This window comes from Ovis aries, chromosome 11 (assembly GCF_016772045.2).
Source record: "Ovis aries strain OAR_USU_Benz2616 breed Rambouillet chromosome 11, ARS-UI_Ramb_v3.0, whole genome shotgun sequence".
In the NCBI taxonomy this organism is placed as follows: domain Eukaryota; kingdom Metazoa; phylum Chordata; class Mammalia; order Artiodactyla; family Bovidae; genus Ovis; species Ovis aries.
Window position 1 is genome coordinate 45155748 of NC_056064.1, and position 15756 is coordinate 45171503.

The 15756-nt window shown below is 55.5% G+C and overlaps 1 protein-coding gene across 1 annotated transcript in view; it reads left to right on the plus strand.

The window, feature by feature from the left end:
- Positions 1 to 15241, plus strand: part of WNT3 (Wnt family member 3) — a 53654-nt gene extending 38413 nt beyond the window's left edge. Inside the window, exons 2-5 of the mRNA XM_042256124.2 lie at positions 4028 to 4269; positions 8029 to 8294; positions 8871 to 9358; positions 13205 to 15241. Of these exons, the coding sequence (XP_042112058.1) occupies positions 4028 to 4269; positions 8029 to 8294; positions 8871 to 9350 (988 nt within the window). The 3' untranslated portion in view covers positions 9351 to 9358; positions 13205 to 15241. The remainder of the gene's footprint in view (positions 1 to 4027; positions 4270 to 8028; positions 8295 to 8870; positions 9359 to 13204) is intronic.
- The last annotated feature ends 515 nt before the right edge of the window (positions 15242 to 15756 follow it).

The following is a 15756-nucleotide window of genomic DNA, read 5'->3' on the forward strand; positions in this document are numbered from 1 at the left end:
AGGGCTTCGTACACGCCTGGAGCTTTGTGTCCTTCATCCCTCCCATCACATGTATCTTCTAGATGAAGAAAGTGAGGCACGAGGGGTTAATGAAACACTTGAGATTGGCAGCTTGGGAACAGCAGAGCTGGATTTGAATGCAGGCAGCCTGGATTCAATGGGTTGAATATCCAGATATTCAATGGGTTGGACATGGAAAGCAGCAAGGAGACAGGGTTTGGTGGGAGGAGAGGAAAGAACTCAGATCTCCAAGGCTGGGTCTTGCTCTCTGAGGCCATCACTCCTGGAGTCAGACAAAATCTACAGTCGCCCAACTTCTCTGCCTCAGTTTCCTCATCTGTAAAACCAAGATGACAGCGGCCACGTCACAGAGCTGTTGCTGAGGATTAAGCAACATAATATCTGTGAAGTGCCTGGCATAGAAGTGCTAAATAAGTGATGGTCCCTGATCTCCAGTGCTGCACATGACTGCAGGGGAAACAGGAAGTCTGCTTGCTGGAGGGGAAACGCAGCTGTCTGGGAGGAAGAATTTACAAGCAAGGGCGAGTGCCCCCAGGGGAGCACAGGGCACCACACCATGGCATCTGCTCCTGGGAGATGTTTGGGGGGCAGCTCTGGCCTTTGTGGCCAGCCAAGCCCTGCCAGGGCGTGGAACTCAGGCATGCTCCTGGGCTGGGCAGGCCTGCTGGGGACCCAGGGGGGTGGGGGAGATAGGTGCAATCAGGGAGCAGGAGCCCCTCAGAATGCTGGGATGAGGAGCAGCCTCACTGAGTGGAAATGAGGAGCCAGCAGGGCTTCCCCACACCCCGGCGCCCTTCCCTGCAGTGCAGCCAGCCTCACCTGGCTTCATGGGTCCAGCTTTGCCTTGGACAAGCCACTTCTCTCTGTGGACCTCTGTTTTCTCATCTGTATAATGGGCTTTGTGTTCTCTAAAGGCACCTCTTATAGGTTCTTATTTTTATCCAGCTTAGCTTGAGGGTGTGCTGGCCTGTGGCGCCAACAGGTGTGGGAAGAGGATGAAAAAGGAGGCAAGGAATGGGGGGTGGAAGAGGGGTGAAGGAAGGGTCCTTGAGTGCCCCTCGGGCCCTCCCTTCATTCCTCTGGGTAAAGGGAGTCTGGAGCCTTGGGGCCCTGGTGTGAGAAGACCAGTAAATGTTGGCGGGGGAGCGATATGGGACAGAGCTCCTTGGTGCCAGAGGTGGTCATGACACAGGCCTGCCCAGGTTGCAGGTTGCAGTGGAGCCAGGAGGCCAGGTTGAAGGACAGCATAAGGTCTGCAAGGCCAGTCCACCCTTCCAGGGACAGGCATGGATGGAGGCTCCTGCAGTGGGAGACTGGGGAAGGCTCTGGCCAAAGGAAGGGACATGGAGTTTGGGCAGTGGGGGCCAGGTGTCTCTCCCCATGATGCTCTGGGACAGTTAGAGGCCAGACTAGGTTATGAGGAGGGAGCAAAGAATCGCCGTATTCCTTTGGAGGATCTGTCGTCGCCTGCTAACGCAGCATATGCACGTTTGATCCCTGGGTCGGGAAGATCCCCTGGAGGAGGAAATGGCTACCTGCTCCAGTATTCTTGGCTGGGAAATCCATGGACAGAGGAGCCTGACGGGCTGCAATCCATGGGGTTGCAAAAAGTCGGACATGATTGAACACACAATATATGTTGATTATCATTATTGTCACAATAACCAGTTTATAACTGTAAATGGCAGAGGCAGGGAGGGCAACCCAGCAGATGCTGTGTGCGTCCTGGTGCCCGTCGTGGGGCTCTGGGCCGACCCACCCTATCACCTGGGTTCAGTCTAGAGGCCCAGGGTGCAGACGGGCCAGGCCTGCAGCCACTCCTACCCTGCAGGGCCCAGGCAGGCACTGCCCAGAGGAGGGTGCCCCACGTGCTCTGGAATCAGGTGAACAGGTTCCAGTAAGCCATCCCTTGGTAGCTCTGTGGTCTAGGCTGGTTACTCCACCTGTCTGGCTAAGTCATGGGAAACGAGCTGCTGTAACAACCCTCCTAGGTCCTAGAGTTGCTACAAGGACTAAATGAGGCAGATCCGAGGAAGAGGCTTGGCCTGTGAGGGGCACAGAAGAATTCTCCAATTAGCTAATCTCAGGGGGAAGTCAGGCCTGCAGCATATCCCTCCTTCTCCTTGAAAGGGTTTGGCATTCAAGATCTGGAAATTTCTCATAAATGTTACCATCCAGACTCCCATCCCTCCCCAATGGAAAAATGAGGGCCCGCCTGTGTCTCTGATAATGGAGCCCAGAGCCAGCTCCAGGTGGGGGGCACCACACCCCTCCATGGTGCCCGTCATGAGCTTGTGATAAGAGCTGTTAAGTGGCAGACATTTGGTTCATCCCTGTGTCTAGTCCAGAAAACTCTTGTGTGCTTTTCCCTGACCTGCCTCTCGGGTCTTCTGCACCTTCCTCCTAAGGCTTCGTCTTCATTTCGTCCCGGGGACTTGTTGGAGGCCACTGCCAGCCCAGAGCCTTGGTCAGTGCTGTATACAGGCAGAGAGGAAGTGGGTCCTGATGCCCACCCTGTTCCAGCTCATGCTGGCCCTGATCACAGACAGGGCTGATTGAAATTGGCCTTGAAGTCTACTGAGACCCACTGAGTCTACTGAGATCGTTCTCTCAGCTTCTCTCACAAAATGTCATTCCTCCTGTTCTGTGCTGGGGAGGAGAGTGGAGGAGGAGCACCTTGGTTTTCCAGTATTTTAATCTCTTGTTCCTCCTCCTCCTCCAGCTCCCACAAGACCTTTTCCCCCATTCACTCTTTTCTTCTTATTATTTTATTTTTTGTCTTTCTTTCCTTCCCTTTTTTTCTTTTCCTCCTGTTCACTCTTTATAAAACCCAAGAGGTTGACAGGCTATTGGTTGAATAGTGGGACGGTAGAGGGACATGATTTGATGGAGGTTATTTGTGTCGGATTGGGGGCTATGATCTGAGGTCTTCTCCCTCCTCACCCTGAACTAAACTTTCATGAAACAAAGCCAAGCTTCAGTCTCTGGTCAGAGAAGAGATGGAGCTCTGGAAACTTCTAGGGAGCTGCAAAGATGGTCACGGAGGCCCTGGTGGACCAAGGACAGAGGACCTGGGGAGAGATGCTGGGAGGCTCTGGGCTAGGTGGGCATCACCCTCAGAAGAGGCTGAGGAGCATGGCCATGGGTGGCACGTGTGCATGTGTGCATGTGTGTATGTGTGTGTATGTATATGTGTGTGTGTGTGTGCGTTTGTGTGTGCACAAGCTCCCTGCTGGGACTGACACTTTTCTACTTTTTGCTTTCTCTGAAATGTGATGGGGGTCAAGCCAGCTCCTGCCATCTTGCTTTCTGTAGATTTTGTTTCCTTCCCATGGATCACTGGTAATCTCCCATGTGGCCCTAGAAACCAAAACTCCCAGCCTGACTCCTCCCTATCAGGGAAATTGGCCCAGAGCTTGGGAGGGACTTGACCTGGGCCCCTAATACCATCTTTCCATCCAGGGTCCTTTTTATAGCATTGCACTGCCCGCTGGTGCGCCTGAAAGCTGGAAATGCCCACAGCAGAGGGCTGACTGCCTTAGATCAGTGCTCTGCACTTCAAGGGACAGTGCACAGCTAAGGTCAAAGGCAGCGCATTCGTTCATTCATTTATTTGTATTTGGCTGTGCTGGGTCTTGGTTGTGGCACACGGGCTCCAGTGTGTGTGGACTGTGTAGTTTGCCGCATGTGGGTTCTCTAGTTGAGGCACGTGGGCTCAGTAGTTGCAGTGAGTGGGCTTAGTTGCTCCTCGACATGTGGGATCTTAGTTCCCTGACCAGGGATTGAACCCACGTGCCCTGCACTGGAAGGCAGATTCTTAACCACTGACCCACCAGGAAAGTTCCAAAGGCAGCACATTCAGACACCAAGTTTCTCAGGACTAGGGGTTCAGGCTCACGGGCCTTCAGCGGCTCCACCTCCCCTGAGTGCTCACAAGAAGAAACGATGCCCACGAGGGACCATGTGCTTGGTGCCTACAGTGCCACTACCCTCTGTCTGCCTGCAGGTCCCTCGCACTGGGCCAGCAGTACACATCCCTGGGCTCACAGCCCCTACTCTGCGGCTCCATCCCAGGCCTGGTCCCCAAGCAGCTGCGCTTCTGCCGCAATTACATCGAAATCATGCCCAGCGTGGCAGAGGGCGTGAAGCTGGGCATCCAGGAGTGCCAGCACCAGTTTCGGGGCCGCCGCTGGAACTGCACCACCATCGACGACAGCCTGGCCATCTTCGGGCCCGTCCTCGACAAAGGTACTGTCTCTGGGCAGGATAGGAGGTTGGGGTGTGTGTGGTTTAGGATACAGGCGCTCTTCCACATCAGGGTGCCTCAGCTGTGAACCCAGGGTCCCCAGAAAAGCTGGTCACCTCCACACAAAGTGGGCCAGGTCCCTGGCCTGACCCAGGCTGTCACTGTGGCTGCCACACCTTCTCAGGTGCTTCTGGGGGTGCTGAGCAGCCTAGAGATCCAGAGATCCTAGGATGGGCTAGGAGGCTGTGGGGGTTCTTCCCTCCTGGCTGGCACAGCGGATGGCCCCAGGCTTTGATGTGGACTTCTGTGACATTTTCCGAGTGCTGTGTTAAGTGCTATGCAAATCTAGCTTTAGGGTGAGATGAAAGCACCGCCAGCCTGAGGTCTCTCCCACATAGAAAATTCTGGAGCCGGGGAGGCTGCCTGATGCTGGTGGTATTGCATGACATTCTGTGAGTAGTTTCTGTGCCTGAGGACTATGGTGGGACTCGAAAACCTGCTGGCCTCTGGGTAACTTTCCAGCCATCATGGAGATTCACGGGTTGTGTCTCAAATGAATGGGATTCACATAACTTTGAACATGAAGGCACTGGGAGAAAGGGATAAGGTGGGCGACTGGTCCCAAGAAGGAGACTTTGGGGCTGATGAGTTCTGGGCTGAAGATGGGCAGCTCTTTGAGCAATTGCAGTGTCTAGGAATGCAGTGACCCTTGCTGCCCTCCCGGGAGCTATCATTTCTTTTCTGCAACAACTTGAAGCCTCTCAGCCACCACCAGGGCTTTGGCACCCAAACCGGTGAACCTGGCCTTCCCTCCGTTTAGAAGAGCTGCATTTACTGCTAGAAAGAAAAGGGACCCGAGAACCAGCTGGACCTGGGGAAGGGTTGGTGGGGGGAATGGCAGGGAATGCGTGAGGGAAGCCGACCCCCGTTTGGGAGTGCAGTCCCCGTTTACCTGCGCCTCTGGTGCGCCTTGTAAGTCCGACCTACAGGCTATTGTCACGGGACAGAAGGGCAATTAGCGAATCAATGGATGATGATTCTGTTTACGCTTCTATTACCAAAGCTAATTATTCCCGGTTTACATAAAAGGTTTGGCCTCTAATTGGGGCCAAGTGGCGGCGGTTTGCATTTCAAACTTGATCTCGCCGGCGTGTCAGTCTCACCGCCTTCCGGGGCCCCACCTCGGGCCAGGTAGCGCTTAATAAAACAGCCTGGCGTCTAGACGCGCTCCCCAAAGCAAGACTCACCTTCTGATTGCTCTTCTCCGCGCGGGATGTGAAAACCTGAGAAAACCGGGTCTCTGAGCTTATTATCCCTTCAAGTCTGTGTATAACGTTTTAAATCCCCGTTGTAGGTTCTAGGACTTGCCCACATCCCGAAATTGCAGGACAGTTTTGTGATGGGGAGGCGTGGGTAGGATGTCAGAGAAAGGAACGTGAGGGGAGCTCAGGTTCCCAAGTCAGAGAAAGGGGAACTCAGCGGTCTGCGGGAGGAGGCCCCCCACCCCGCGCCCGCACGCGCTCCCCAGTGCCCGAAGCCTGGCGTGAACGGGTTCGAACCCCGCTATGGGCTCCACGCTCGCGCCCCGCCTCTGGCGAGCCCCCTACCCGCGCCGGGCGGGCTGCCAGGGTAGACCTCTGCCCCCGGCTTTGAGACCCAGGGTGGCAGGGAGGCGGTCTGTGCCGGGGCGCGCGCATCTTCCGCGGCCGCCGGGGACCGACTCCCCGGGGCCGGCGCGCCCGGAGCGGCGGCAGGGGGCGCCGGGGTCGGCGGCCGGAAGGCGCGAGGCGGCGAAGGCGGGCTGCGGGCGGCCGGGGATCGCGGTCCCCGGGCGGGGCGGGGGCGGGGGCGGGCGGCCCGGAGGGGCTTAGGCGGCTTGAAAGCCGCCGGAGCGGCGCCCCCCACCGCGCGGCCCGGCCCCGCGCCCGCTGCGGCCGCCGCGCCATTCACACGCCCTCTGGCCATTCGGCGCGGCGCGGGGGCGGGGGGCGCCGCTTCAATGGGGATTTCGCGGGCCGGCGCCGGGGCTGGGGGCGCGGCCCGGCCGCGGGAGCCGCCCGTTGCTACGCGGTGGCGGCCGGCCCGGCGGCCCGGACCCGGCGGCCGCATTATGCGGGTAATGCGGTGTGACACCGCGCGAACAAAGGCGGATTGAGCGGCCCAGCGGGCCCCGCCGGACGGGGACCGGCACAGCGGGGCTGTCAGCGCCGCTCCCAGGCTAATCCCCGCCCCGCCCCCGCCGCCCCCGCGGCCCCGGGGCTGGGAACCGAGCGCGGCCCGGGGCCCGGGCGCCGCCGCCGCCCCGAGAGGCCGCGGGCCGGCCGGAAGCGAGGCGCTCGCCCTCGGCGCCCCCGGCCTCCGGGGCGCTGAGGGGTGGGCAGCCCCGGGCCGGGGTCGGAGCCGGGGCGCCGCGCGTCAGGCCTCGCCCGCCCCGTCGCAACCGGCCGGGGCTGAGCGGGTCCAGTGCCCGGGCGGGCAGCTCTCACTCCCCGCCAGCCTGCCCGCGAAGGGGGCGCGTCCTCCTTTGCCAGTGGTCCACGAGGGCCCCGGGGCCTCTACAGAGGCTGCAGTGGCCACGGGGGGCGGGGGGGGGGGGTTCCGGTCTCCCTGGTCCGCCGAGACCAGAGCCACAGCCCAGGAAAGGAGACATCATGCAGGCCAGCAGCCCGGTGTTCGGCAGCCTGCCTGGCCTTGGGCAGGTCGCCGCCCGGTTCCCGGGTTCCTCACCAGTAAGGAGAAATGGTTGGACAGCAGGTCTTCCAGGCCTTTGCCTCCCTAGTCGTCAATGTCTGTATCTGCAAAATGGGCCTATAAGAAGGCTTTCTGCCTCATAGGGTAAGAGGATTAAATGGGATAAAGCACATGAAGGGTAGAATCTGGTGAATACCCACCACTCAAGGTGGTTATCATTATAACAAAGTTGGGGCAGCACCCTGAGAATCTTTCTCTTTGTTGGATCCTGGGACAGAGGCAGGGCATGTGCCCTGTGTCCCTCCATCCTCCTGAGAGGCGCTTGACCTTCTTAGTCCAAAACCTTGGCTTTGTCCTGGGTAGAGGAAAGGAAAATGGAAGGGGGAGGCTGAGATGCCAACCACTGTTTTCTTGGTCAGGAACAATTGTACCTATTTTACAAAAAGGGTAACTGAGGCTCAGAAAAGGAAAGGGTCAGGGCTTCCCTGGTGGTCCAGTGGTTTAGACTTCATATTCGCAGCACATGGGGCAGGGGCTCCATCCCTGGTAGGGACACTGGGATCTCACATGCCATATGGCACTGGCAAAAAAAAAAAAAAAAGGAGGAAAGCATCTGCCCAGATGTGTCCAGGTAGGGAATGAGGGGACTTGGGCAGGTTTTGGCTGTTGGTACCCAGGCCTCACTCCCCACAGACCTCAGGCTCTCAGGAATGGGAGGGCCCAGGCCTATGCTGGATCTCCACTTTGGATAGGCAGAGGGTAGGGGGACCTGGGACCCGGACAGATCAAGGGCACCTTATCTCTTCAGCAACCTGCCAGAGCTGTCTTCCCACCCATTTCTAACAGGCTCTACTCTGCCAGTTAGTGATTCTGGGCCTCAGTTTTCTCATCTGTAAAGTGGGGATACCCACTAGGGGCTGGGCCAACCAAAGAGGGAATGGCATCTGGGTTCCTTCCTTTCCATCAGGGCTGGTGAGCCCCCTTTGGTAGCTGGGGAAGTCAGGGGTCGGGGGTGGGGGCTTTGTCTCAGGACCCAGTCTGAGCAATGCCTCCCCGTGGCCTCCCTGCAGCCACCCGAGAATCGGCCTTCGTGCACGCCATCGCCTCAGCCGGCGTGGCCTTTGCAGTCACGCGCTCCTGTGCGGAGGGCACCTCCACCATCTGTGGCTGCGACTCACATCACAAGGGGCCGCCTGGCGAGGGCTGGAAATGGGGCGGCTGCAGTGAGGATGCTGACTTCGGGGTGCTTGTGTCCCGAGAGTTCGCAGATGCACGTGAGAACAGGCCAGACGCGCGCTCAGCCATGAACAAGCACAACAACGAGGCTGGCCGCACGGTGAGCCCCGGCCACCCTCCCCACAGCCCTGCCCGAGACCCCTTCTGGGACCTGTCCCTGCCCCTCCCTGTGGCCCATGTGCATGCTGGGCTCCCTGCTCTCCTTTCTCCTTGGACTGTTCCCCGGCCCCCAGCTTACTCCTGCCCCGAGGATGTTGTCAGCCCACAAGTGTGGCAGCCCCAGGGAGTGAGTACCAAACAGCCCATCCTGGGTAATTTAGCTGCCTGTGTAGCTGTGAGACCCCTGGGCCTGGCTTTGAATTCAGCCTCCATCCTTTCCTAGGTTACTTGACTTAAGGCGAATCACTTAAGTTCCCAGCCTCCGTTTCCCTATCTGTTAAACGGGGGTCACAATCCTTATTTCCCAGGGCTTTGAGAAATGAATGCGGTTTCTGCCAATGCCGAGGTGTGAAGGGGAGGGAAGCAGGGAAGAGGTGGTCACCATTCTTAGGTCTGACTCTCAGCCCCCAGTCCATTCTCATCCTGGCATAGGGGAGGAATAGAGGAGGTTTCAGCGATGGGGGTGGGAGGGCCTGGTGGGGTCCGTCTGGGGACCAGCTGCGGCTCCTCTTCCCAGACCATCCTGGACCACATGCATCTCAAGTGCAAGTGCCATGGGCTGTCGGGCAGCTGTGAGGTCAAGACCTGCTGGTGGGCCCAGCCCGACTTCCGCGCCATCGGCGACTTCCTCAAGGACAAGTATGACAGCGCCTCGGAGATGGTGGTGGAGAAGCATCGGGAGTCCCGCGGCTGGGTGGAGACCCTCCGCGCCAAGTACGCGCTCTTCAAGCCGCCCACCGAGAGGGACCTGGTCTACTACGAGAACTCGCCCAACTTTTGCGAGCCCAACCCCGAGACGGGCTCCTTCGGTACCAGGGACCGGACTTGCAATGTCACCTCCCACGGCATCGACGGCTGTGACCTGCTCTGCTGCGGCCGCGGCCACAACACGAGGACGGAGAAGCGGAAGGAGAAATGTCACTGCATCTTCCACTGGTGTTGCTATGTGAGCTGCCAGGAGTGTATCCGCATCTATGACGTGCACACCTGCAAGTAGGGAGCCAGGTAGGGTGGCTGGGTGGGGAGGCTGGGGGGCGGGGCCTTGGTGAGGGCCCTGGGTTTGCCTGTCTTCTCTTCTTGACGACCCCGTTCTACTTCCGGGTGACCCAGGAGATGTATGTTTCCACGGCCACAGTAGGAAGGCAAGATTTCCCAGGCTTCAGTGGGAATGGTCCTTGGGCAGTGTCTTGGTGGATTACACAAAGCACAGATAATAACCAAGCTTGTGCAAATAAGGCTCCAAGCAGTTGATTCAGTGCATGTACAAGTTAATAAATTATGAGCCAGGCCAGTTCACACAGCCGCTAGCTGTCATGATTGAGCATCCATGGAGCCAGAGTTGGGGGTATTGTGGGATTGGAAGCTGGGCCCCCTGATTTCTGGTCTTGACTTGGCTCCTGACTTCCTGTTCTTTTCACTCCTCTGGGCCTCAGGTTCCTTACTGTAAAGTGAGGGGGTTAAAATACTTGGAATAGGAGGCCCCAAAGTCTCTTGTACCCCTGGGGCAGAGTCATTTTGCATCCACCTTGAACTTAGAAGGCAGGATTTTGCACAAGCATAACTCCTACCACCCTCAGGAGGTGGGTGGGGGGAAGCGGTGTGTAAACCCGTATCCCGGCACATCTGAGGCTTGGGTGGAGCGGGGCGCACTCTCACGGCGTTTATGGCCGGTGATGGGGAGGAGGAAGGAGTCAAGTTCAGAGTGATGGTGGTGAGTAATCGAGGGATCAAAGACAGCTAGAGTATGTTCCCAGGCTTCCCAGAGGTGGCCTGCGTGGGAGACACTGTTGCCCAGCCCTGGGGTCCATAGGTCCCCAGAACAGGTCAAGGTTGGCATGTGGTGGTCCTGTTCTTGGAGTGTTTCTCAGGCCCCTGTGCCCTCTCTCCTATTTCTCTGGCCTGAGAAAGGGCCTGGTCCATAGCGATCTGAGGCACAGTCCGGCTGCCACCACTTGGCAACTGTGTGACCCCAGCAAGACTGTCCCTTCCTCTGTCGTCCTCCCCAGAGCTGCGGTGAGGAAGTGTGAAGGGCACTGGGAACAGTGCTCGGTTCACTGAGGAGGACTCAGCTGCCTGGGTCATTGCTGCCCGGGGCCATGTTGGCAAGGGCACCCCACTGGGCAATGTGGTTGGCAGGGGTCAGGCTTCTCTGCAACAGGGAGGGACTGCACGAGCAGGGGAGAGCTCTGATTGAGGGGTGACTGACTCAGCCATCTGGGGAGCCCCTCTGTGTAGCTCAGGTTCCATTCTGGCAGGGACGGAGTCCAGAGAGACAGCAGGAGGCACCACTTCTCTGGGTGCCTGAATAAAAGCAGTGTGGGCAGTGGAGCGAGTGCCCAGGTGGGTCCAGCCCCACCGCTTCCCAGCTGCAGCCAGCTCCCTCACTTGCACGTAGTGGTGATGATGGGAGCCTGGCAAGAATGTTATGAGGGTTGAGCAAGCTGGCAGATGTGAATGCTGGTCTGAATGCAGTAATAACAGAAAGTGATAAATGCCGTCAGAGCGCTGACACGAGGGCAGTCATCCTGCGAGAAGCGGTGTCATCACTTGGGCAGTTACATTTAACTGCTTTTCAGAATGATGGAAGAAAAATCAGGGCATAGGCGAGAACTCTCAGGCTCACTCTGCATGTCAGGAAAGACTGAAAGCTGCAGTGCCTCCTTGCCCTGACATCTCCTCTGCCAAGCAGGACACAGCTCTGGCCATTATGAGAAGGCTACAGGGGAACCAGGCTTCAGGACACTAGCTCTGGAGTGGGCACAGGGAAGCTGTTTGTATAGCCTGCCCATTGTGGCCCAGGGCCCTGCCTCCAGAAAGCCCCAGTCTGTAGGTCCTGCAGAGGCCACTCTGGCAGCAGCCCAGGCCCCGGCAGTGGCTCCAGGATGTCACAGCTCCGTTCCAGCTCCTCTCCTCCCTTCCCCTCTGAGGGCAGCTGAGTGAAGCCAAGCCATCTGCTGAGTGGGCAGGAGGTGTGCTGGGTGGGCCCTCAGTGTCCAGAAAAATCCCCCACCTGTGATCTGATACAGATCCCAAGAGCCAACACTCCCCGTTTCTGAAACGGAATGGCATTTCCCCCTGTGGAACATACTACATGGATGTGGTAGATGGTGGCCCCTGGGCCTCTCATATACGGAGCCCTTGCTCTGGGACATGTGGAATCTTGTCTCCCCATGTGGTGCCCTTTTCACGAACAGTTTTTGTTGAGTGATTTGGGGCAAGTGGTTTTGCCTCTCTGAGCCCCAGTTTCCTCATCTGTGAACTGGGGGATAAGAACCATGATCCTTGCAGGCTTGTGTGGATGAGAGCCCTGTGCACATGAAAAGCCCTGATACAGGGTCCAAGGAGGAGGGAACACCCCAAAGCCTGGCCTCCAGGAGCAGCTTCCCTGCGGCCTGCTGCTGTTTCAGAGCCACAGGCTGAGACCATTACCCGCCTGTCCTTTCATCTACCTGACACTCTGCAGGCAGGATGGGAACTTCCGAGACAGGCTGGCGCAGGTGGAAGAGGGCAGGGTGTCCCCGAGCAGGACGCATGCCCTCCACACGCTCGAGGAGGAGCTCAAGCCTTTCCCTTATGTAAGGGCCTTCCTCACGGAGAAAACCTCTCCACTGCTTGTCGATTGTGTCCGGTGTCTCAGGCGAACCACTGATGTCCCACCTCACGAGGCCCAGTTTTGTGCCTTTGTTATTCTGATGCTGTGACTGCAGCAAGCTAGAAAGGGCTCTGCACAAGAGGCAGGTGGCCTGGCAAACCCCAAGTCCTGGCTCTGTCACTGAGTTGTTTCAAGATTTTGGACATGTCTTTGGAATCTCACTGAGTCTGTTTGTCCTCTTGTAAAAGTCTCCTACTGACCAAGGAGTTCACGGTTGATGGGGAATGCCCATCAGAGCCCTTTGGGCTTCAAATCTTTTGTGACATGTAAATACATATCTGAGCACACACACACACATCTTGAAATACATACACAAATGAAGAGAAGGTACACATTGGTGCTCCCTTGAGGAGGAATTTTTCATAATACAATAGGCTTTCTTCTGCGTGGACAGCTTGATACAGAAACAGTGGACAAGAGTCTACAAAGTTGGGAATTGGGCCCTAGATCTGCAGGGTTTCTCCCAGTCTCTATGCAAGGCAGGTTCCTCTATCAGGCGAGTTACCTAGACTGGCTTTCTGTTGCCCCAGCCCCAGCTAGAAGGTGGTTGTTGTTCAGTTGTGTCTGACTCTGCGAGCCCATGGACTGCAGCACGCCAGGCTTCCCTGTCTATCACCATCTCCTGGAGTTTGCTCAAACTCATGTCCATTGAGTCAGTGATGCCATATAACCATTTCATCCTCCGTCATCCCCTTCTCCTGCCTTTCATCTTTCCTAGCATCAGGGTCTTTTCTGATGAGTCAGCTCTTTGCATCAGGTGGCCAAAGTATTGGAGTTTCAGCTTCAGCATCTGTCCTTCCAATGAATATTCGGGGTTGATTTCCTTTAGGACTGACTGGTTTGATCTTTTTGCTGTTCAAGGGACTCTCAAAAGAGTCTTCGAAAAGCAGTTTGAAAGCATCAATTCTTCGGCGCTCAGCATTTTTTATTGTCCGGCTAGAAGGTGGGAAAGCAGGATTTGGATCCCAGCGTGTAGATGCTCAAGCCCTGCTGTAGCTCACACGCCCTTCCTCAGCGGTTTACCCCAGGGAGAGTAAGGAGCACGGGACAGCCACTCGAGTCCCCCCCAACATTACCTCCCAGTTCAAGAGAAACGCTGAGTAAGACATGGAACCAACAGCCTCTGAGCTTTGCATCCTGTGGGTGGTCCCTCTGGGAAAACAACCACGTTCCTAATTCTTCCTCTTTGCTTCCCAAAGGGCACTGGGAACGGGTGAAGTGTGTGGCTGGGCAGATTCACCGAAGCCCTACGGGAAGCAGGACCCAGAGCTGGGCTCGGCCCTCAGCATCAGACAGCATGGAATCAGGACTCTTGCCCGACGCACGTGTGGTAAATGACCTGGACCCAACCCGCCGCTGCCTGGGGGGCCTCCCTCCCTCTCTCTCATCTCAAGTTTCTCCCCCTACTCTGGACGGTGTGTGGTTTTTAAAGAAGGGGCTTTCTTTTTTAGTTCTCCAGGGTCTGATAGGGACAGACCCGAGGCTTATCTTTGCACATGTTAAAGAAAATAAAAATGGAAAAAGAAAACAAAAACCCACTTCTACTCCAACAGAACAGGCTGGGCTCAGGTGAGCTGCTCTGCCTGGTGGTAAAGACATCGACGTGGGCAACATTCTGTTTCCCCATGGCTTCTCCCGGTGACATTCCAAGATGCCTGTGAGGTGGGAGTTAGGAAGTAGGACAAAGCCCCGCAGTCTCTTTTGCTCTGTCTGCTCCCATTCGAATCTGATAGACTTTCACATTCTGATAAAAGCCATAAGTTTAGCTGGGATCAAGTGGTAGGGAGGCCACGGCCATCGTTAGAGTCAGGTTTCGAGTTTGAAGAACCGGGAGTTCCGGGCGTTTGAAGAGCAGCTGTATGTTCTTCTCAGTCCCCTTTTCTCTGTAACCCTGTTCTGCACGAGAGGCTCTTGTGAACTGCAGTCAGATCTCAAAAATCTTTTTCTACCATTCTGCAGTTTCCACCATTAACGCAGTACTTTTTTTTTTTTTTTCCCTTTCTGTAGTGAACGTTGTAAATAGGTTATGTGTAGGGGGCAAGACTTCTCCAGCTTAGATGGCTTCCTGAAGAAAGTGGTGTCTTTAAAGGGGCCATGCTGCCCCTCCCAGCCCTGCTCACCTGCAGATTCTCCATACAAACTCCAGGTTGAACAGCTGGACTGTAGGTCACCTGAGTATAAACGAGACAGAGGGTCAGAGGGAGAGCAGCCGTCTGTTCCTCCAGTTCCGACTCCGTGGCCAGTAGATGGGGAGGATACAAATGCTTCCTTCCTTTGCTCTCCTCTGAGGACACACTGTCCTACATCCTCTTCTCCCTTTGGTCTGTGTGAGGAACCAGAAACGCAGAGTTCCTTCACACAGGTCTTCAGGCCTCACCTGTGCGCCGATAGCATCAGTCCATGCGGTCTCCGAGGATCAGGATTAGGTGTTCAAAGTGGGGTGCCATCACTTGCTCCCTGGGGTAGAGCATCTCACAGCTGAGTTCTCCTTGATGCACGCGGGTCCTCTGGAGGGTCTTAGGGGAAGTGAGCACAGTGGCGGCAAATGGCTCTGCCTTAAGGAGAATCAGAAGAGATGCAATAGGGGCCTAGGCTAGAACGAAGTGACTCCTTCCTTCCCCCCTTCTCTCTCTGGTCTGCCTAACACTGACCTAAGATACCGGGTTAAGCCATCTTCCTACGTGCTCAGGCAGGTTCGCCCAGGACGATCGTCTAGAAGCCGTGCCTGCACACCCGAATCTGCTGGCATCGAGCCCTGCTCAAGATCCTCATGCCACCCCCTCTAGAGAGTCTGAAATGCCCCTCCCCATCTCATCTCTTAAGACTGAAAAAGTTTTAAATCATGTCAACCAGATAATGCTTGCTTTATGTGAGAATTCTTTCGGCAGAATGGATACCAATTTTCACGACAGTCTTTTCCTATCTATGTATTCTATATTAAAAGTGATAAAGTCATGTTTCTGGGGCGTATTCAAGTAGCTGACAAGTAATTATTTAATAATAGTACATTGAGTGCACTGTAATTATTCTCGCCATAGTCAGGTCATAGTATCCAACAGAAATTTCCTACCAACCTGCTGTATCCAAAGTTTTGTAAAAAGTTGTAGAAGTTGTTGATCTTTTTGATTTTATATTCAAAAAGTCTCTTTTTATAAATATTATTTATTATACAATGTATATACCTTTGAGTTAACTAAGATTATATATTATATAAATATATATATATTTGGAGAAAATATATTTCATCATGCAGTTTTTTTCTGTTAAGTCATTAAAGAGAAGGTAAACAAACTGAAAACGGATACATTGTACAGTGTGTGGAGTTTCCAGAGTCATGCTCAGGAGGTCCAGAATATCAGGTGCTAAATGTGGGAGCCTCCACTTTCACTCTGAAATGAGGGGCCCAACTTAAGGTCATCTCTGTTTTCTCAGCAAGATCACCTGAGATGTCATCGACAATAGGTCTGATCCACTCAAGGGCTTTCTCACAGGCTTACTTTGTTCTAAGTCAGCTTCTAAAAGAATTTCCACTTTTATACCTGAGTGACTTGGGCAATAATTCATCTCATAGACTCCAGCACTTCCAATGCACAAATTAATGTCACAGACACTCAAGAGATATGGCTCAAGGCTAATGGACCATGGGGTTGGCCACCAACTTAATCCCTTTCAAACCCGTGTTTTCAACTCTATTCATGGGGAAATAGAATTTACCCTCCTGAAAATTAAACTTTGAGTGGAAATGGCTCTC